Source organism: Cucurbita pepo, chromosome 5 (assembly GCF_057944985.1).
Source record: "Cucurbita pepo subsp. pepo isolate OVF chromosome 5, ASM5794498v1, whole genome shotgun sequence".
Lineage (NCBI taxonomy): Eukaryota > Viridiplantae > Streptophyta > Magnoliopsida > Cucurbitales > Cucurbitaceae > Cucurbita > Cucurbita pepo.
This window is the reverse complement of record NC_141802.1, coordinates 17,129,415-17,152,041: the sequence shown is the minus strand read 5'-3', so window position 1 is coordinate 17,152,041 and position 22,627 is coordinate 17,129,415. Positions and strand designations below refer to the sequence as shown.

The 22,627-nt window shown below is 36.7% G+C and overlaps 3 protein-coding genes and 1 pseudogene across 11 annotated transcripts; 3 read left to right on the top strand and 1 right to left on the bottom strand.

The window, feature by feature from the left end:
- Positions 1–2,106: 2,106 nt before the first annotated feature.
- On the bottom strand, positions 2,107–2,821 carry LOC111795187 (auxin-responsive protein SAUR24). Its single transcript, XM_023677471.2, has one exon. The coding sequence runs from the start codon at positions 2,635–2,637 to the stop codon at positions 2,350–2,352; it is 288 nt and encodes a 95-aa protein (XP_023533239.1). The 5' UTR covers positions 2,638–2,821; the 3' UTR covers positions 2,107–2,349.
- A 3,700-nt stretch (positions 2,822–6,521) lies between these two features.
- On the top strand, positions 6,522–15,308 carry LOC147792733 (auxin-responsive protein SAUR24-like). The gene is made up of 3 exons (XM_087123930.1): positions 6,522–6,580; positions 6,715–6,796; positions 12,606–15,308. The coding sequence occupies exon 3, from the start codon at positions 14,277–14,279 to the stop codon at positions 14,568–14,570; it is 294 nt and encodes a 97-aa protein (XP_086980056.1). The 5' UTR covers positions 6,522–6,580; positions 6,715–6,796; positions 12,606–14,276; the 3' UTR covers positions 14,571–15,308.
- Positions 6,523–12,160, top strand: LOC111795188 (auxin-induced protein 15A-like). Of its 9 annotated transcripts, XM_087123935.1 has the most exons (5): positions 6,526–6,580; positions 6,715–6,796; positions 7,328–9,924; positions 10,036–10,661; positions 11,055–12,160. In XM_087123935.1, exon 5 carries the CDS (start codon positions 11,726–11,728, stop codon positions 12,008–12,010), a length of 285 nt encoding a protein of 94 aa, XP_086980061.1. In that variant the 5' UTR covers positions 6,526–6,580; positions 6,715–6,796; positions 7,328–9,924; positions 10,036–10,661; positions 11,055–11,725; the 3' UTR covers positions 12,011–12,160. The 9 variants fall into 9 exon arrangements, with proteins under 9 accessions (XP_086980062.1, XP_086980063.1, XP_086980061.1 ...); XM_087123936.1 differs by having other exon boundaries at positions 6,523–6,580; positions 9,779–10,661; XM_087123933.1 differs by lacking the exon at positions 10,036–10,661.
- Positions 15,309–17,882: 2,574 nt separating the features above from the next.
- LOC147792732 (pentatricopeptide repeat-containing protein At4g14170-like) lies at positions 17,883–21,661 on the top strand (annotated as a pseudogene).
- The last annotated feature ends 966 nt before the right edge of the window (positions 21,662–22,627 follow it).

Here is a 22,627-nt window from a genome sequence, read left to right as displayed (position 1 = left end):
TGCTGTACCAATCCAAGCCCATGGTTAGTAGATATTGTCCGTTTTGACCTGTTACGTATCGTTGTCAGCCTCATGGTTTTAAAACGCATCTACAAAGGAGAGGTTTCCACACTCCTCCTATCGACGTGGGATCTCACAATCCACCTTCCTTGGGGGCACTGTGTCCTCGCTGGCACACCATCCGGTGTCTAGCTCTAATACCATTTGTAATAGCTCAAGCCCACCGTTCGCTTTTGCCTGTTACGTATCGCCGTCAGCCATATGGTTTAAAACACGTTTACTAGGGAGAGGTTTCCACCCTCCTCCGACCGATGTGGGATCTCACAATCCACCCCCTTGGGGGCCAGTGTTCTCGCTAACACACTGTCCAGGGTCTAGCTTTGATTCCATTTGTAACCGCCTAAGCCCACTACTAGCAGATATTGTTCGTTTTGGCCTGTTACGTATTGTCGTCAGTCTCACGGTTTTAAAACGCATCTACTAGGGAGAGGTTTCCACACTCCTCCAATTGACGTGGGATCTCACAATCCACCCCTCTCGGGAGCCAGCGTCCGATGTCTAGCTTCTAGTTCTAATACCATTTGTAACAGTTTAAGTCCATCGCTAACAGATATTGTCCACTCTAGTCCGACGATTTTAAAATGCATCTACTAGTGAGAGGTTTCCACATTCCAACCGATATGGGATATCATAGGTACGAATGTCAGGACTCCCCCATAAAGACTAGCTATAAAGACAGACAATAGAACAAGGATGAGTTATGTTTTTCACTCTCTAATGAAGTTAAGTAGTTGCATCTACTTTGAGCTCAAACTCTTAGATGAATTGAATCTTATCTACACTATAGATTGCAAGATTCTAAACACTGCAACGTGTCAAAGTTTCATTCGATACCGTTACTTAAAATGAACCCGGAACTCATGAACACCTGATATTGCTATCTTCTATTGATAATGTAGCTAACGGATCATGAACTTAAAGATGGTTACGAAAACCGTTCATGCCCGATCGAAACAAAGAAACTCATAGGTAAAAGTAACGTTCATAAGATCAAATAATTATCAAACAGGGTTTTACCCGCATCTCGAGGTTTAAGATTGTACAATGCTTATAGGTTCTTAATAAGGAGCAACATGTGCATGTGAGAAGCATCCTGAGCTTTTAATGGCTATATGTATCAATGGACCCAATGAAGCGGCCAAGGGCTAAAAGTAGGCGAATGTACCTCACACTGTACCATAGCACCAACTGTTAATAAGTATAGCTGAAACTTTAAAAGGGCTATTATCCAAACACAAATTTTAATTACATTCATATCAATCTTTTAAAATCATTATTTGGTTCCGAGGGTAAATAAGTCATTTCATACTATATGATCGTGTTACCTGCTTATCTTGAAGTACTTCTATAAGTGAAGAATACTCTAGACCAATACGGGCCCTTTTAGGATATTTTGTCCTTTAAAGTTCATATGATGAAAAAAACGCATTTTGTTGACATAGGTAGTAACTTTCAATATTTTTTAACTATTTCTCGTGCATCTCTTGTGACGTGATCATGAATCATTTCACCATTTCACGAGCGAACGTTGTTCTAAAAGGGATGATACCTGTTGGTACCGGATTCAATAGATTGCATCATTGTAACCACGCTTTTGAGTGCCAAAACCATTTCTCGTGCATCTCTTGTGACGTGATCACGAATCATTTCACGAGAGAGCGTTGTTCTAAGAGGGATGATACTTGTTGGTACCAGATTCAATAGATTGCACCATTACAACCACACTTTTGAGTGCCAAAACCATTTCTCGTGCATCTCTTATGATGTGATCACAAATCATATTACGAAAGAATGTTGTTCTAAGAGGGATGATACCAGTTGATACCGAATTCAATAGATTGCACATGAGCGAAATGTATGTAGTGACACGTGCTCTAAGTATACTTAATTTTAGAGTTCTTATAATTGAAAAAATTGGATGCAATTATAACTCCATAAAGCAAGTTCTAATCATATGACTTTTTCATAACTTCTTTTGGATCTAACAATCAATTTTAGAAGTATTAGACGGATATATTATGAATTTGATTGTCTTCGTTCAAAATATAGTGCGAATTCATCATAACATAAACAAGAAAATGGTGATAGAACAGTTCAATTTGTATTACATAAACTTCTGGTGAAAAGATCACCATTCCAACACCACTCATTACACAACCAAAGGCAATGTGATTGGATTCCATCAACATTCTAACATCAATCAGAATGCAAAAAAAGCAACAACGATGGATCTCCAAAAAAAAAAAGCCAATGGAAAAAAATCGAGAATCAACCTAGTTCTTCATGAACTTAAGAGGATTGCAATCTAGAAGTGAGATCGACAAACGCATCTTCTCCGCAAGGAATCGTCAAACCACCTTCTGGATGATCAAATCCAAACTCTTCCTCTGCTCGACTGAGAAGCTGTTGAAACGAAAAATGATTCAAATACGAAATCGGAATCACAAATCGCTTCCTCTCGAACTCTCCAACGTAAACGGCAACGTGACCTTTCGGAACAGCCGACGGATTTCCCGAGCTCCTCCTTAGCAATTGCTTGGCCTGAGGGATCAAAGACGATGGAAGACGAAACCCCATACCTGAGCGGATTAAGGAGAAAAAAAGAAAGAAAGAATGGAGTGTGGCTTCGATTGATCGAAGAAAAAAGCGAAAATGGAAGATTGAATGTGAGATGAGAGCTTGATTTGGACTTCGATGGAGTTAGGGTTTGAATTTATAGGGATTTCTGGAGGGAAAGAAGACGAGTTGCGGACCGGTAGTTGGCCATTGAAGGGCCCACCAAATGAAGAAATTAATGAAAGGGATTGGTATGTAGCTAATATATTATTAATTGAATGTACGTCCCATTATTTTATTATTAATTGATTTAATATTTGATACGACACACCGTGTTGGGACTTAGGATAGGCTGTCAACTCGATCGAAATAATTTTTTAAATAAAATACATTGTTCGTGAAGAAATTATCAAAATTACTTTTGTCACGTTCAAAATTACTGTACTTTATGTTTTATATCACTCGAAATAATTTAATGTTTGATTTTATAATTGATTTGATCGTGACATGAATGATTTTAATCCTTTCGAAATCGTTCTTGAATATGTCTTGGACTCGAGTTTAATTCAGACTTTAGATTAGGTTGGAAGGTGTGACGTGTTGTTATTGGTGAAGTACAATGAATTTTATAATTAAAATTAGTTAGAAATTATTGTTATTAATATATTGTGTTAGGACTTGGGATAGGCTGTCAGCTCGATTTAAATAATTTTTCGAATCAAATGTATGGTATTGTGAGATTTCACGTCTGTTGGAGGGGAGAACGAAACATTCTTGATAAGGGTGTGGAAACTTATCCATGTATTTTAAAACTGTGAGACTAGATAATATCTGCTAGTAATGGACTTTGGCTATTACAAATAGTGCATGCTACCGGTGGATTGTGAGATCCCACATCGGTTGGAGAGAGAAATGAAACTTTGATTTTAAGGAGGCGGAAACCTCTCTCTAACAAGAGGCTGACGATGATACGTGATGGCATCGATTGGAGAGAGGAATGAAATTTTCCTTTTAAGGAGGTGGAAACTTCTCTCTAACAAGAGGCTGACGACGATACATGACGGGCCAAAACGGTATGCTAGAAGTGGGCAGTGAAGGACAATAACTTCTAGTAGTGGGTGGTGAAGGACAATATCTACTCTCTAACAATTGGCTGACGACAATATGTGACGGGTCAAAACGGACAATATTTGCTAGTAGTGGGCAGCGAAGGACAATATCTACTAGTAGTGGGCAGTGAAGGACAATTCTGCTAGTATTGCTAGTAGTCGATGATACGTGACGGGCCAAAACAGACAATATCTACTAGTAGTGGGCAGTGAAGGACAATATCTGCTAGTATTGCTAGTAGTCGACGATACGTGACGGGCCAAAACATACAATATCTACTAGTAGTGGGCAGTGAAGGACAATATCTGGTAGTATTGCTAGTAGTCGACGATACGTGGCAGACCAAAACAGACAATATCTACTAGTAGTGGGCAGTGAAGGACAATATCTGCTAGTATTGCTAGTAGTCGACGATACGTGACGGGCCAAAACAGACAATATCTACTAGTAGTGGGCAGTGAAGGACGATATATGCTAGTATTGCTAGTAGTGGACGATACGTGACAGGCCAAAACGGACAATATCTGCTAGTAGTGGGCAGTGAAGGACAATATCTGCTAGTAGTGGGCAATGAAGGACGATATATGCTAGTATTGCTAGTAGTGGACGATACGTGACAGGCCAAAACGGACAATATCTGCTAGTAGTGGGCAGTGAAGGACAATATCTACTAGTACGGCTAGTAGTGACCCGTGAAGGATAACATCTGCTAGTACTGCTAGTAGTGGGTAGTGAAAGACAATAATTGCTAATGGTGAAGTGAAGGACGTGTTTATATATATTAAAAAAATAATTATAAATAAGTGGTTTTATGTACTATTTTTTTAAAATTTTAAATTTTTTTTTTAAATTTTAAATTTTAATTAAATTTTTTTTTTTAATTTTTAATTTTTTGCAAGGGTAGATTATTGCACCTGGCATGATTATATATTTTTTTTATTTAAAAAAATCCAAAATGAAGAAAATTATGATATATGCATTAGCTAAGCTATGAATAAATAATTATTTTTAATACTAATAATTATTAATTAAAGGGAATATTTTAAAACTATTTTCAGAATTAATGGCAACGTTAACCATATACATTGAATCATGAATGTGAACCAATCATATGCCTTCATTATTAAATAAACATATAATTTCATTATTCAACTTTATACTTAATCTATAATATAATTTCAAGATAATGTAACATTTTATAAGTTTTGTTTTTTTTAGCTATGGTCAAATCTTATATTAAAATTTTTCAAAATTTTGTTGACTTAGACATAGTTCAAATCGTTAAATATTATACATATGTCTAAACGTCACGCATATGACATTATATTGCTAAAATTGTGCTTTTTAAACCGTGCAACTTCGTGATTTTAACACAATCATGACTGTAACAGCCTAAACCCAGTACTAGCGGATATTATCCGCTTTGACCTGTTACATATTTCCATCGGCCTCACGATTTTAAAATGCATCTAAAGAATGGTTTATTCCTCTCTCTAATCGATGTGGGATCTCACAATCTACCCACTTAGGACCCAACATCCTCAATGACACCACCCCCTTCTTCCGTGTCTGGCTCTGATACCATTTGTAACAGCGCAAGCCCACCACTAGCAAATATTGTCCGTTTTTGCCTATTACGTATCGTCATTAGCCTCACAGTTTTAAAACGCGTCTACTAGAGAGAGGTTTTCACATAAGAAATGTTTTGTTCCCGTCTCTAACAAATATCAGATCTCACAGCAAGGCTCGTTAAATTTTTTTTATCTACTTTCTATAAATATATATATATATATTCAATTTATTTTATTTTTTGTTTTCTATTCTTAATTTTTAATTTCTAAAAAGACGGTGGAAGATGAGACATTAAATAATTAAACTATGTTATTTTTTATTTTCTGTTTTAAATTTTAAATTTAAAAAATTAAGGTTGACCATTTTTTTTTTCAAAATGGATTTTTAACGCGTCAATGGTGGTTTCTCCATCATTTTCTATTTTTATATTTGAAAAAAATAATTAAAATAGAATATTTGACCAAAAAAAATTGTATTTTGTGTTCTATAAAAATCTATTAAAATTTCATATAAATAAATTATATTTTTGTTAAGTTCTTAGTTCTAACAATTTCAGTATTATTATTGGTTAAACTTTTATTAAAATAAATTATTAAATAATTGTAAGTAATTAAATTTTATTTCATCTTTAAATATAATAATATGCATTAGATTTTTAATGTTATTTAATAAAACTACATAAATTTTAATTGTAAATAATTATTACATAATAATTAATAAACATATTATATTTTAAAAATAAATATTATTGAGAAAACAAAATAATAATAATTTTTTTAGAAATAATAGATTTCACTATATGAATTGTATATTTTAAAAAAATAATTTAAATATTTTTAAAATAAATATTATAAAAATATTTTAGACGAGTAAGAATGAAGATATCTAGATATTTTAAGAACACATATTTAGATATTTTAAAAATAAATCGTCCCCGTCTTTATTCTAATAAATTTTCATCTAAAAAATCATAAACAACATAATCTAATATCTATTAGGTATACAAATTATCGTATAATCCAAATCCGAACAGCTAAATCTCGAGCTAGGTAGCAAAATCATACACCATATGCGTTCAAATTTGATTCGATTCATTTCAAGATACCTGTACTCTGCAGCAACAAGCTCACATGCTACAATATGATCTACACAGTTCGAATTCATCATCAATTTGTACGTCGAACATCGCCGCGTCGCTGTTGTCTCCCAGATGCGACATGACATTGATCATCCATAACTTCCTGCCTCATTTCTAGACTGTAACGATCTATCCGAAGTAAAGGTATACAAAAGTTTGTACAGCGATTGTAATTTTTGAAATCGAGAACCGATTCGTACTTTCCCATGTATTAATGTCTGAGACTTGATAGATACCGAATACACAAACGCTATATTGAATTACAATTTACGTCTCAGTTTTCTGTTCTGATACGTTGGGGAATCATTATCTGCTTCTTGCAAGAGGGGGAAAATGTGTTGCTCCGATGAAGGACATTGAGTAAGTTTTACTTTGCTGATCGGTATTGTAAAATGATTGATTTCTTGATTGGATGTGGTTGATGGCGAATTTGTATTGCATGTTTTTTTTTTTTTTTTTTTTTTTTTTTTTTTTTTTTTTTTTTTTTTGGTGAAAAGAACTAGGTTAAGATTTCTTGATTGGATGTAGTTGAATCTTTTTCGGGCAGCTACCATACCAGATGGTATGGCTGGAATCTGGAGTGTTTTTGTGAGGGGAATATGTTGGATAAACACTTTGATAGTGATGGAATTCTTGCAGGAGAAGAGAATTGTGTCTGTCACAACAGTGACAAACTCCTTATTTGATGCAGATCGATTTGATTTTCCCCACACAATTGTGTGGCAGATTTGTAGCGTAAGAAAGAGAGAAAGAAAGAAAGAAAACTTGTTTGGTTATGTTGAATTAGATAGAATGTAGGCACACAAAGAGAGACAGTCATTTACATTTTACTTCCAAGACGTTGAAACTTATACTCTGATTACTATAAGTTTTTCTGTTTTTTCTTACTAGGGACAAAACTTTTCATTGCAGAAATGAAAGAAATTAAAGCTCAACTGCACAAGAGAGTGAAAGAAAAAGCAATAAAACAATGATAAAAGTTACTAGGAGTAATAAAAGCATTTGAATTGAAACATATATCCTGTAAAGAGAACCTATCAAAATGCTCTGAAAGAAAACACCATAATAAAGCTTTTAAACAATTCGATTCAAAGTGGTCAATCTGAAAGAGATGTTTGCTTTAGAAATTAGAAATGAAAAACTAAAGTTGGAAAAACTGTGGTGAGAGGTTGATCTTTTCTCTCCATCTCTCACGATGTATGCAACCTAGAAGTTAGATCATTAAAAGGATCTTCTCTGTAGGGAATTGGCAGACCACCCGTTGGATGGATGATTCCGAACTCTTCCTCAGACCTTTGTAGTAAGTTAATAAATGAAGGGTGGTTCTAGTAAGTAACTGGAACCGCAGATCTCTGTCTGGATTTCCACCCAAAAACAAAAAAAAAAAAAAAAAACTGCAACTTGAGCTTTGGGGATATTAAACTTATTTTGGGTAGAAGCACTCGGTGTTTGAGAATTTGTTTGACGTTGAGAAGAATTGATGGCAAACAGATTCTCATATTCAATTTTGCTTGAATTGAAAGCATAATGAGCAAATCTAGGTGGTAGCATGCTTGATATTGATTTGAACTAGGAAACTTCTATATACTTGGATGGGAATTTCTCTGTGATTTGAGTGGGAGAGTGGTTGTTAATGGGTTTTGAATTATATATAGAGTGAGAACGAAATAATATCAAAATGGGAGTCTGCTAATCCTACTTTATCTAAGGATCTCGTGGACTTGCCAAATTGGTTGGAACATACTTCTTTTCTCATTTGGCCTGACTTCTGGTAGCAAAGACCCACTTGTTTGAGTGGAAGATAATAGAGTAGATAACAAGTGGTCTAGGAAAACAGGAAGCCAAATGCTGTGACCAAGAAAATAGATAGACCAAAAAAGAAAACCATTTGATGAGAAACTTTTGATCACTTGTTCCGCATCACTGGCCCAATGCATAGCTAACAAATTAGACCGCCTCGAAAGTACATTTTGGGTTGTACATTAGATACTCGACTATGTATCATAAATTTCATTGGTTCTCATGTGGGCACTTCCAATCCTACCTAATTAACTCTTTCACTAGTAACAACATCACAACTTTACTGGTTTATATCCATTGATGCACCACCAAACAGGAATTTGCGTATTCTACTACATGAAATTATCTACCCTAAGAAACAATTATATCTTGACCGACAAACACTGTACTCAACCTCCAGTTATTGAAGCAAGCTTGCACAATTTTGATGTTATCACATTATGAGGTTAATCCAGAAGTTGAGACTGGCAATTTTTTTCAAAAAAAAAAGAAAAACATTAGCCATGGAAATGGACATTCCGCATCTTAATTAATTGTTGAGAAGAGGTGCTTGATTCATACATAGTTTCTTATTGTTCTTAAAAGAATCTCATTTAATGTTCAGATACCCACTCATTTTAAGCAAACATTGTAGGTCAGTTTTCTAGTGAACTTCACATAGGCTTGTTCCAAATAAAAAATAATAAAAAATAAGAAGGCATAATTCCTCAATCATGTATATTTTTATCCATATATGTCTATAATCTAATCTCCTTGTAGTTTAGGTTCATTCAATTTGTTTTGTGGGACTTCAAATAGTTGTATTGATATGTTGTGTCAAAGGCTTACCTTCCAAGTTTGGTTTTGTTCATGTCTTCAGCCGGATGGTTTATATTTTTTAATCAGATAAATCTTCAATTCATTTAGACAGAAAAATTTTGTGCCATTTAATGAGTTTTCTCCATGTTGTATGTTGGCATAGCACAAAATGAGGTGAATGGTTGAGATGTCCTAGATGTCTTAGGCATGTCTTTAACAAGAGTGATGACTGTCGCTTCACTCTTGTTGTGACAATGGCTTACCTTCCAAGATTAGTTTTGTTCTTGTCTTCAGCCAAATGGTTTTGATTTTTTAATCAGATAAATCTTCAATTCATTTAGACAGAAAAGATTATGCCATTTAATGAGTGTGCTCCTTGTTCTATGTTGGCATAGCACAAAATGAGGGGAATGGTTGAGATGTCTTAGATGTCTTAGGCATGTCCCTAACAAGAGTGATGGCTATTGCAAGCTATTACCCACATCACCCTTTTTCAACTTACATACATGATTTTGAATCCCCATGCAACTCGCATCTCAAACTTTCATCCAGTCACCAAGCTTTCTCTCTAGCTGTTGTGCAACTTCAAGGTTTTTTTCAATTAAATATTATTTGAATTCCTCTTGTGAAGAACAAACCTGTGAGTTTTCATTTGGCGAAATTGTAATATTGTGCAAAGTCTTAGACTTTCTCCTCTAACAACAAACCACGGATCTTCAATAGTCTGCAAAGATTCTTGTGCAGCTTACATCGGAAAAAGCCAAGAGAGCAGTTTGTGATTCCAGTAGCTTACTGTAATCAACCATTTTTCAGGGACTTACTAAGTCGAGCCAAAGAAGAATTTGGCTACAGTCACCCTATGGGATGCTTCACTATTCCCTACATCGATGGTACATTCGTTGATCTCATCTCCCAATTGAATGAGTCCTGAAATAAGATGTATTTGTTAGACATGGCCTAGTAAACTAGATAGTACCATTCTTATATATGTTCTTTTGTAGCTGGGGATAAAAGAAATGCCTCTCCAAATGATGTATAGAGAACTGCATATACTAATTTTAGAAAATGAAAACAATTCATTCCATGCAAGGTCTTCTCTTTTTTTTCTTCTTTTGCATAAGGCTTATTTACTTTGCTTTTCTGTTATAAACACATATTAGAGCCATTACACTTCATGGACTCGACTTGAAAATAGAAGTATTGATAATCTTCATTTTTATAGTGACACCTCTTGGGGCCTAGACCTTCCCAAATTTGGACGAAACTACATAAATCTTTCATCAATCTTTTCCATTTATCCTTCTCTTTTGATATTAATCTTTTTATTAGTCATAGAAGGCATTTAAGGATTTATGACACCTTAAATTACCAACATCTAGTATTCATAGAAATGCTATATTCTGTTAAAAAAATTATTGTATATGGTCATTTTTATGGTTCTAACTCTTCTACAATCAAATTGGGGAGATATTTCTATTCAAATAAAAGATGATGAAAGAGTTTGGAAGGTTGATCCTTCAGGAGCTCAGTATTATTTTTCCTATCCTGAAAGCATTGTTCACAGCAGTTTGAAAATCCGAAAGTCCCAAGAAGATTAGAATTCTCATTTGGATTTTGCTTTACAAAGGTCAGATACAGCAGAAAAACTTAAGCTTGCACCATGTTTGATGTTCTTATATTCTTCAGTTAACCGACACTTTGAGAATGATGATATTTCAAAAGAAATACTCTTGGAAATGATTATTCTGTATCTTTATTAATTGTTGAAGAAAAGATGCTTGATTCCTATGTAGATGCTTATTAAAAAGAATCTTATGTAATATGCCAATATCCACTCATTATGAGTAAACAATGTAGGTCAGCCTTCATGTGAACTTCACATAGGCTTGTTTGGAACACACTAAAAATAAAAATAAATAAATAAAACAAGAATACAAAAGTAGGATCTCACAATCTGCATCAAGAACAGTAGATTTTTTTTGCTACTTCTGACTGTGATCTACCTTACTGTCTCATTCAGGTTCATCATTTGTGGGACTCCAATAGCTGTACTGATGTATCACAAAGGCCTTAGCTGCCATGTTCGGTTTTGTTCTATTTTCAGCCAGATACCTTAGATTTTTTTTTAAAAAAAGTTAGATTTATATTCAATACATATAGACAGAAATAATCTATGCCATTAAATGGGTCTCCTGTTGTATGTTGACAAGGATAAAAAATAGGGGAAATGGTTTTCACGTTTCAGGCATATCTCTAACAAAAGTGATGAACTTGCTTATGCCATGTGCTTAGCATAACTAACAAGTTTTTACTTTGGCCACAATTTTCAGCTAAAATTGGTCCTTTACTGGCTGATTTTCCCAAGAAGTTTGGTGACTTTGTTTACCCAATATTATTTCCTGAGTTCCTGAAGATAATGGGAGACAGGACCATGTGATACAGTATACTTCACAAGTACTTGCCTTCTGGTTGGTCCCATTCAGAGATTTCTCACCACTCATTTCTTAGAGCAAACTATTGCCCACGTCACCATTTTTCTTCTATATATATACTTGTTTTTAAGACCCAAGCAACTCAGATCTCAAACTTTCAACCACCCACAAAGTTTTCTCATTCTCTCAATTGCTATTGGGAAACTTCAAGTTTTTTCAATTCTAAATTCTCTTACTTTCTGTTCTGAATAATAAAACCATGGGCTTTCGTCTGGAAAAAATTGTAAATGCTGTGCAAAATCTAGGACTTTCTTCTCTAGCAACAGACCAAGGATTGTCTGTAGTCCGCAAAGGCTATTGTGCAGTTTATGTAGGAGAGAGCCAAAGGCGGTTTGTGATTCCAATAGCATACTTGAATCAGCCATTTTTCAAGGACTTGCTCAGTGAAGCTGAAGAAGAATTTGGTTACAATCACCCTATGGGAGGTCTCACCATTCCCTGCAGTGATGATAAATTCATTGATCTCCTCTCTCATTTGAATTAGGCGTGAACGAGAATATTAGTTGGGCAATCCTGTAGATTAGATAGTACCATTCTTATATACATTTTTTTGAGGGAGAGATAAAATGCCTTCCCGAATGATGTGTACTGGATTACATATACAAGTTTTAGAAAATGAAGTTATTTCATTCAAGTTCTTCTCTTTACATATTCTCTTTTTTTGAACTTCTATGCATTACTTTTTCGTTAGCATAAAAGTAGATATATATCAATGCTACTCTTCTGCATGAACTTCATTCGACAAATAGTTTCGTAGGACTGGTGTAATATCATCTTGTTACTAGAAATTAGATTATATAAAGTCTACATAAATTAGAACATAGTCCACGAACCATGTAAATCTTGTATTATCCTCTTGCATATAACTTTTTTCTTTTGCTGTTAATATTTTTATGGCCTTTGATGGAAAAACTTCAGTTCATAATTATTCAAATCACCAACATCAAGCAGACAAATACATTGTATAAGTATTGGTAAATTATATCTTACAATGATTTTTTCTGGTTATTCTTATATTTTCTTGTACATTTATTCAAATCTATTTTGATCAAGTGTCATTCATGTTCATATTGTAACAGCCCAAGTCCACCGCTAGTAGATATTGTTCTCTTTGGGTTTTCCCTTTCGGACTTTCCCTCAAGGTTTTTAAAACGCGTCGGCTAGGAAGAGGTTTTTACACCCTTATAAAGAATGCTTCATTCCTCTCTCCAACCAATATGGGATCTCACAATCCACCCCCTTCAAGGTCTAGCATCCTCGTTGGCACTCGTTCCTCTCTCCAATTGATGTGGAATCTCACAATCCACCCTCCTTCAGGGCCTAACGTCCTCGCTGACACTTGTTCATCTCTCTAACCGACGTGGGATCTTACAGATATGGATGGACCTGTGGGGCGTTTTTTAGTGAAACGATTAGGATGGAAATGTAATAATAGTAGAGCCTGTTTCCTTTAACCCTTGTACTAAGTGATTACCTTTTCTTTTTCTTTTTTCATTGACAACACTGTTAGACACTGATAATGGAGATCAAAACTGATTTCCCTCACATAAACGCACGCAAGATTTTCACAGTTTCAGTGTCGGAGAATCCTATTTAGTCATGGCATGACAATCGATTAAATACGATGTCAGCACACAGGGAGTTCATTCCGTCTAGATGACAAGTTTGAGTCGATAAGCTTTGTGTTCTGGTGGGTATACATTAAAGTTATCTTTCTAACTTGCTGCTAAGGTAAAGGTTAGCTCTCATCCCTCTTGAATACCATAGTGAGACATTAGCCTCATTTTTTTTTCTTAGAATATATTCATTCAAAAAATTCCAAAGAAAATAAGGTTGGCCAAACTGTCTGCATCAGGTAAAATTTTCACCACTTCTAGTTTTGTTCTAATTATCTTGAATCTCTTTGTCGTTTAGTCTTATGGATTTGGTTTGTCAGACTCCAACAGCTGTGCTGATATGTCACCAAAGGTTAGCTACCAACTTTGTTTTGCTCATATCTTCAGCCCTTTGGTTTAGATTTTTTAATTAGATAGGCCTTCATTCCATGCAGACAGAAACAAAATATGCAATTAAATGAGTGTGCCTCCTTGTTATATGTTGGCATGACAAAGAATTAGGGGAACAGTTTATATGTCTAAAGCATGTCTCTAACAAAAGTGATTATCGATCGCTTTTGTAATGTGCTTAACATAACTAACAAGTTTTCGCTACAATTTTCAGCTCGAACAGGTCCTCCATTGGCTTCCCAAAATGTTAGGTGAGTTTGTTATCCCAATATTATTTTCCAAGTAGTTGAAGATTGTTATCTAGAGTACACTACGCGTGAGATCCCACATCGATTGGGGAGGAGAACGAAACATTCTTTATAAGGGTGTGGAAACCTCTTCCTAGCAGACGCGTTTTAAAAACCTTGAGAGGAAGCCCGAAAGGGAAAATCCAAAAAGGACAATATCTGCTAGCGGTGGGCTTGTTACAAATTGATATGCTTCGCTATACTTCACAAGTATGTGGTACGATAGAATTCACTAGTACATTCCTCCTAGTTGGCCCCATTCATAGATGTCTCGCTAGTCACCACTCATTTCTTAGAGCAAGCTAGTGGCCACGTCTCTCTTTTAAGTCTATATATACATACTTGTTTTCATTTCCCATGCAACTCAAATCTCTTCTCTCTCTCTCTTTCAAGTGCTATTGTGCAACTTCTAGATTCTTAAATTCGACTCTGACTTCTTCTTGAGGGAAGAACAACCATGGGTTTCCGCTTGGAAAAAATGGTAAATGCTATGCAAAATCTTAGACTTTCTTCTCTAACAACCCACCATGGATCTTCGGCAATCCGCAAAGGTTATTGCGCGGTTTATGTAGGAGAAAGCCAAAAGAAGCGGTTTTTGATTCCTGTAGCTTACTTGAACGAACCATTTTTCAAGGACCTGCTAAATCAAGTTGAAGAAGAATTTGGTTATGATCATCCTATGGGAGGCCTCACTATTCCTTGCAGCGATCATACATTTATTCGTCTGATCTCTCATTTGAACGAGTCATGAAAGAAGATATATTTGCCAGATTAGTTATGAGGACCAAATATATTGTCTTTATACACTTTTTTGTGGGAGAGTTAGACTGCCTCCCCAGATGATGTATACAAAATTCAATACATTGTCTTTAGAAAATGAAGAGACTTAATCCATGAAAATTCTTCTCTTTACTTGAAAATATTCAAGTTGCAAAATACAAAAAAGGTACTCCAATTTTTTGTCATTTCAATCTTCATTTCAGGTTATATTTGAGATTGTATTTTTATATGAACGGTTTATTTTCCATCCTTAATCTACATTTGCATTCTTTTCTCTAGATATTTATGACAGACTGGTGTTGAGCAATCTAGGACCATATAAATCCTAGCTTCATTTTTCTACGTGGACTTCATTATGCAAACAGTTTCAGAGTATTATTGATTGCATCACAAGTTAGATCATTCAACTATGACACTATTCATTACACATACGTGGCTTCAACAGCCAAATTCAAACAAAACCATTATAGGATCAAATCTAGAGTTGTTTTTAGACTTGACTTTTGGTCTAATTCCTAAACAGATGAAAATATCTAGTATTAGCCGACTAAATTTTGTATTGTAGTTATGTCTGACATTGAAGGCTAGCATGGTAGAACAAGATCATGTGCTGTAGTCACTCTGGTTTTCTCTTCTACTTATTTCATGTCATGGGAACCTTCCCTTGTCATTCAAGAAACATGATGATATTAGCTGACAAGAGTTTTAATTTCAGGGCCTTGAAGATAATAGCTAATAAGATTCTTGTTAGAGAAGATGCGGTAAAGGTAGGTAGAGGTTGTCGAGACACTGAAAAGAGCCTTGACTTAAGCTTTTTATTTTTTGTAGCACGAAGCTTCATCAAAACATGACATCTCCGTCTAATCTTTTTAGTTTTAAAGGTACACAATTTCTTTCATGTATATTTGTCTCGACTCGGACTACATATTACACTTCACGAATCACTACATTTGAAATGGGTAATATTCTCTTTGTAATACGTGCATGAAGTTGTCTCTTTATTGATATATTTCTACTTGCACAAGTAAGCTAAAATGTGTGGTATAATAGCCCAAGCCAAGCAGATATTGTCCTCTTTGGGCTTTTCCCTCAAGGTTCTTAAAACACGTCTGCTAGAGAGAGTTTTCCACACCCTTATAATAAATGTTTCGTTCTCCTCCCCAACTGATGTGGGATCTCACAGTCACCCCTCTTCGGGGCTCAGCGTTCTCGTTGGCACTCATTCCTTTCTCCAATCAATATGGGACCTCCCAATCCATCTCCCTTCGGGGCTCAGTGTCTTTGTTGGCACACCGCCTTCTGTCCACCCCTCTTCAGGGTTCAGTCTCCTCAGTCTCCTCGCTGACATGTCGCCCGGTGTCTCTGATACCATTTGTAACAGCCCAAGCCCATCACTAGCAGATATTGTCCTCTTTGGGCTTTCCCTCAAGATTTTTAAAACACGTCTGCTAGGGGGAGGTTCCCACACTCTTATAAAAAATGCTTCGTTTTCCTCTCCAACTGATATGGGATCTCACATGTATCTTAATTTCCATGCGAAACGGTCTTTTTGTAGAATCATATTCATATGGTTCTAGGGGGCACATGCAACATGTTAAATTGGCTCTAATTTTATAACATCTTTTAAAGATCAATTTGTTTCTTGTAAGAATACTTAGAGATGTCTCATAGCCGAATCCACTATTCTAAGGCCATCCATTTACAATTAAAAAAATGGAGTTTTTCCTTGTTTTAAGTGGATTCGTTGCTGGTTGTTCTCCGAGAACTTGCAGACTTGTTATGTTTTTGACAAATACAGGTTGTTCTCCGAGAACTTGCAGACTTGCTATATTTATGACAAATACACAATGGCGTTTACTACCGTGCTCTTGGTAAGTATCCATGTGGCTCAACAGACAAGTAAGTGTCACACCATGTCCCACTTATTTAATGCATTTAATAGCATTTAAAGTTTTTTTAAGAGCCGTTCCTTGCATTTCCTAGCATTTCCTAGCATTAAATATCTTCCTCCGATCTTAATCATTCTCAAAATTCTCTATTTGGAGAGACAGCCAAGGTTATTTCTTAGCTCATCCTCCATTGATCAGGAAATCGTGTGGTGTTTACTACTGCTAATTCACCGAACCACTTTTTAGTCTATGCAGAGTTTTCCTCGAGGTTTTTAAAACACGTCTGATAGGGAGAGGTTTCCACACCCTTCTAAAAGATGTTTCGTTCACCTTCCCAACCGATGTGGGATATTAAAATTCACGCCCCCCCTTCAGGGCCCAGCGTCTTCGCTGGCACTCGTTGTCTTCTCCAATCGATGTGGGACCTCCCCCCCCCCCCAATCCACTCTCCTTCGGGGCCCAGCGTCCTTGTTGGTACATTGCCTCATGTCCACCCCCTTTGGAGCTCAACCTCCTCGCTAGCACATCTCCCGGTGTCTGGTTTTGATACCATTTGTAACAACACAAGTCCACCACCAGCAGATATTGTCCTCTTTGGGCTTTCTCTTTCGGGCTTCCCCTCAAGGTTTTTAAAACGCATCTGTTAGGGAGAAGTTTCTACACCTTTATAAAGGATGCTTCGTTCTCCTCTCCAACCAATGTTGGATCTCACACATTACCACCGCTGAGTTCCCAACTTTCTGCTTTATTGTATTTCTGATTCTTCTGCTGCTTCACTTTATGCATAAAAACAGGTGCTGAGATTAATGACAAATATACTTTACATGGAATCAACAGTAAAAAGAGTAAAAAATCATCTAGCATTCAATCACATGAGAGAGAATCTGCATTCTGTTGCTTTTGTATGTCAACGTTAGCCCATAAACTTGTCTCTTTTGGCTTGCTTTCAATTTGCACCCCACTCCCAGTTGCTTTCTTTAGACAACGTTCACATATTTGGCCTCTCCCTTCCCTCCCTATAACCCAAGAGCCACCTAACTGCGCCCCTACCTCTAAGGCTCTCATCCACCCAGCTTTCCCTTTCCTATCTTCTCCTTCATTTGGGTTATGGCTGATTCTGTAGGAAATTTGTTTAGGACCAAACAAATACTCTGTTACTTTCTCGGCCGATCCCGAACCGCAAGTTGGAAGACAAAGCCATGTGAAACCCTTGTGAACTCTGCTCCTGCTTCTTTCTCCATTGCCTTAGAACTTCAATATGATATCGTCCTCTTCCACCTCCACCGATCTATCGATATAAATATAGATGTAAACTCATGGTTGAAAGCAACCCAAGTCTGCAATTTTCTCTTCATTTGTGAAGAGTTTCGTTGAACCAAGAATGAAAAACCGCCATGGGAATCCGTTTACGGAGTGCCATTCTCACAAAGAAAGTTCTTAAATGGTGCATTTTGAGTGAAAGAAAGACAATATCAACATCATTGGAGGTTCCTAAAGGCTTCTTTGCAGTTTATGTAGGAGAGAGTCTTAATGCTATGTTGTTCCTATATCATACCTGAAACCGCCTTTATTTCAGGATTTGCTTAAGAGATTTGAAGAAGAATTTGGCTTTGGTCACCCAATGGGCAGCATGACCATTCCATGTGGAGAAGATACTTTCATCGAAGTCACTTCTAGTCGCTTCTAGTGTAATAGCCCAAGCTCACTGCTAGCAGATATTATCCTCTTTGGACTTTTCCTTTCGAGCTTCCCCTCAAGGCTTTGAAACGCGTCTACTAGGGGAAAGGTTTCCACACCCTTATAAAGGGTGTTTCGTTCTCCTCCCCAACCAATATAGAGTTGTGAGATCTCGCATCTTGGCTTTGGTTGTAGATTTTTTTTTCACTTCAAAATGAATGTAAAGTATAATTTTTTTGTACGGTGGGGATTTTCATTTCCCTTTCTATTTTGCAAGGCTTCTCAATTTTTTTAATCATCCTCCCAAGGAAATGGCTTTATGAGAAGAAATGTTACTTTTAACGTTCCTTCTACTAATAATGTGAAAGCATAACAATTAAAAACTAAAACAAAATTGAAACAATTCAACATAAGCAATTTCTTCCAAAATATTTCGAATATAAATTATCTAATGCTTAATGCCACGTCCACGGTCGTACATTTTCAACCGTGTGCCATGATCTTGACATGCTCACGACAAGCCTTGAGGGAAATCTATGCCCTATATTCATTTTTTGTCTGGCTTTGTGGCTTCATTGCACCTTAGACGATGTTTGTTTTTGTCAACCAAACACAACTTTTGTGGAATTCAAGCTGGTTTGACCACACACGTTGTGCCCAATCATCTGCAACTTAACCGACTTTTCTCTCCACTAGGCCAAGTCATTCGGCTCGACCTTGCCTCGACTTCGGTGCAGGTCTCTCAATGTAACATCATCAATGTAGCCATGAGAGGTAATAGCTATAAATAGTCGTCGACTCCCGGGAAAGGGTAACATGACCCTAATTTTCCTTTTTGAAAAAAAAATAGCTATAAATAGTCGTCCACTCCCGGGAAAGGGTAACATGACCCTAATTTTCCTTTTTGAAAAAAAAATAGCACTTATTCCAAACAATTTTCTTTTATTTTGCATAAATTAAAAATAAAAATAAAAATAAAAAGACCCAAGTCCGTTTCTTATTATAAAAAATAATAATAATAAAAAAATAAATAAAAATAAATAAAAACCTCCATAAATCAACTTTTCATTTATAGAATTTGATAAAGATTCTAAAATAATTCAGAAACTAAAAGGAAAACAATAAGCTTTTAAAAATATTTAAAATAAAATCCTTTTTTGAAAGACGAATCTGCCCTTGTTTGCAAAACCGACCATAACGGTAGCTTTTTAACTGTCATAACGGTAGCTTTTTAACTGTCATAACGGTATTGTGCCAATGACAAAATTACCTCTGAGCTAATAACGTAAAGTTACCAAACACCCATTCTTTTGATATCGAGCCCTCACCATTTTCATATTAGACGAAGTCCTGATTTCTTCGCCAGTTTCTTGTGCCATTAAGAAGCTTCACGCCCATCTTCTTAGAACCCACTTCCAATTTTTCTCCCCTGACCTTCACTATATAAGCTCATTCAATCTTACTCCCAAACCCCATCCCCAATTTTCATTTGCAAAGCTTAAGCAGCGTCTTCAAATGCATCATCCCCAGAAGCTCTTTAACCTTCAATGTCATAATTTCTGAGTTTTTTCGACATGGGTCTGCGGATTTCTCTTTCAAATGGAGTTCTATTCATACGTATGTCCGGTGCAGCACTTTGAGTGCATTTTCGCTTGTTCATAAATGCGGTGTATGAAAAATAGATGCACGATTTCGTGGGGTAATCATGTTGGTTATGTAGTGTTTTTGTGGGGAGTGCGATTATTGAAATGTATGCAAAAAATTTACTGATTAGTGATGCAGATGAAGTGTTTGATGAAATGCCCATGAGGAATACTGTGTGTGCAAATGCACTATTGGCTAGATATGGCAAGGTAGGAAGTGTGTCCATGGACTTGAATTGCTACGGGAGATGCACGATTTGGATTCAGCTCTTTTACGCACATGCGCTAGTGTATCTTGTTGAGGATTATTGAGTGGAGTAGTCCCACGTTGGCTAATTAAGAGGAAGATAATGAATTTATAGGTAAGGAACACTATCTCCATTGGTATGACGCCTTCCGGAGAAAACAAAAGCAAAGCTACGAGAGCTTATACTCAAAGTGGACAATATCATATCATTGTGGAGAATCGTGATTTCTAACACTACAATGACACTAGGTGAGCAAGTGCGTGCTTATCTACTACGAATGGTTCATGATATTACCAGTGATGAGGATCTACAAAGAACGTTAATTGAAATGTTTGGGAAGAGTGGCATAGTAGAAATAGCATGGCATGTATTCAATTTCGCAGGACTTGGACAAAAAGAAAAGGGATATTCTAGTATGGACTTCTATGTTTAGTGTATATGGTAGAAACGGATTGAACCGTACAACCAGATGTTGATGGAAGGGATCAAACCAGATAGTGTAGCTTTTGCGACAGTCATATCAGTACACCATTTGTTCGACACTTGAGTCACTTTTGACTACACCTTCGAGGCTCATAACTTCTTTGTTCGACACTTGAGGATTCTATTGACATGGCTAAATTAAGGGCATGGCTCTGATACCATATTCGAAATCACAGATCTCCACAGTAGTATGATATTGTCCACTTTGAGCATAAGCTCTCATGGCTTTGCTTTAGGCTTCCCCAACAGGCCTCATACCAATGAAGATGTATTCCTTACCTATAAACCCATAAACCCATGATCATTCCCTAAATTAGCCAATGTGAGACTCCCTTCCAACAATTCTCAACCGTAGGGCACTTAAATTAGATCCTCAGAATGCTCGGATATTCATTATGCTGGTTTTAGCTTGTGGAATGAGATAGAGCATTTGAGGCAATTTGTGAGAAAAGAAGGGCTGTATAAAGATGTTGGATAGTGTTGAATAGCGTTTATTCATATAACCTTTTGTAAAGTTAAACTGCTCAAGTAACCTATTTTTATGAGGAAATGGTTTATCATGAGGTGCCATGATGAAAACGTTTGATTGAGCCTATGGAGAGTTTTAGCTTGTATCACAGATATCAGCCACATGGATAGTTCAATAGTTCAATGAGCTTATGAATCATTCATATATACTTCTTTGAACAAGAAACTAAGCCATTAATCTTGATGAGGTAGCTACATTTCATGATCTTTTCTTCCTTAGTTTTTTTTCTATTACTCGAAAGCTCAGATTGTTGAACGTAGATGACAAAGTAAGGTTGATGATATCAAGTCCAGGTGTAGATAACGATGTTCAAGCGCAGCTTTGTTAATTTCCTGACTTGCCTATCTTTTTCTTGGGACACTCGGCACTCTCTTTCCAAAGGATGATAGACATGCACATAGACACATATCAGCTACAATTTTAAGAAATCAGTACATGAATTAGAATGTCATCATTCAAAGTTTTCAACTTTGTTTTGGCTGGAAGTATGCATGAGTTTACAATCCAGCGGTTGCTTGGCATATATAGTCTGACAACATGTATGTCGTGTACATCTCATAGAGAGAAGCCTTCATGTAATGGTCCAAGCTCATCGCTAGCAGATATTGTCCTCTTTGGGCTTTCTCTTTCGGGCTTCCCCTCAGGGTTTTTTAAAACTCGTGTGCTAGGGAGAGGTTTCTACACCCTTATAAAGGGTGTTTCGTTCTCCTCCCCAACCGAATTGGGATATCACAATCCACCCCCCTTCAAGGCCTAGTGTCCCCACTAGCACTCGCTCCTTTCTCCGATCGATGTGGGACCCCTACCAAATCCACCTCCCTTCGAGGCTTAGCATCCTTACTAGCACACCGCCTTGTGTCTACCCCCGTTCGGGGAACAACCTCGTCACTGACACATTGCCCGGTGTCTAGCTCTAATACCATTTGTAATAGTCCAAGCCCACCGCTAGTAGATATTGTCCTCTTTGGGCTTTCCCTTTCGGGCTTCCCCTCAAGGTTTTTTAAAACTCATCTGCTAGGGAGAGGTTTCCACACTCTTATAAAGGGTGTTTCGTTCTCCTCCCCAACCGATGTGGGATATCACAATTACCCCCCTTCAGGTCCCAACGTTCCCACTGGCACTCGTTCCTTTCTCCAATCGATGCGGGACCCCTATCAAATCCACCCCCCCTTCAGGGCCAGCGTTCTTACTGGCACATCGTCCGGTGTCTGGCTCTAATACCATTTGTAATGATCCAAGCCCACCGCTAGTAGATATTGTCCTCTTTGGGCTCTCCCTTTCGGGCTTCCCCTCAAGGTTTTTTAAAACTCGTATGCTAGGGAGAGGTTTCCACACCCTTATAAAGGGTGTTTCGTTCTCCTCCCAAACCGACGTGAGATATCACACTTCAACCGTTAGTACTTTGACTGTCCATCTCTTTGTTAATAGTTGCAAAACCTTTTATAGAGCTTCATTAGGATTATATCCCAAGAACTAGGAGTAACATTAACCATTATGTTTAATCATTCATTTTGTTTATGGTTTGAAATCTTGCAGTACTTCTTGATGAGCTGCCAAGC

Coding starts and splice junctions, on each gene's coding strand:
- LOC111795187 (XM_023677471.2), bottom strand. CDS start 2,637: ATGGGGTTTCGTCTTCCATCGTCTTTGATCCCTCAGGCCAAGCAATTG.
- LOC111795188 (XM_087123936.1), top strand. CDS start 11,726: ATGGGCTTTCGTCTGGAAAAAATTGTAAATGCTGTGCAAAATCTAGGA.
- LOC147792733 (XM_087123930.1), top strand. CDS start 14,277: ATGGGTTTCCGCTTGGAAAAAATGGTAAATGCTATGCAAAATCTTAGA.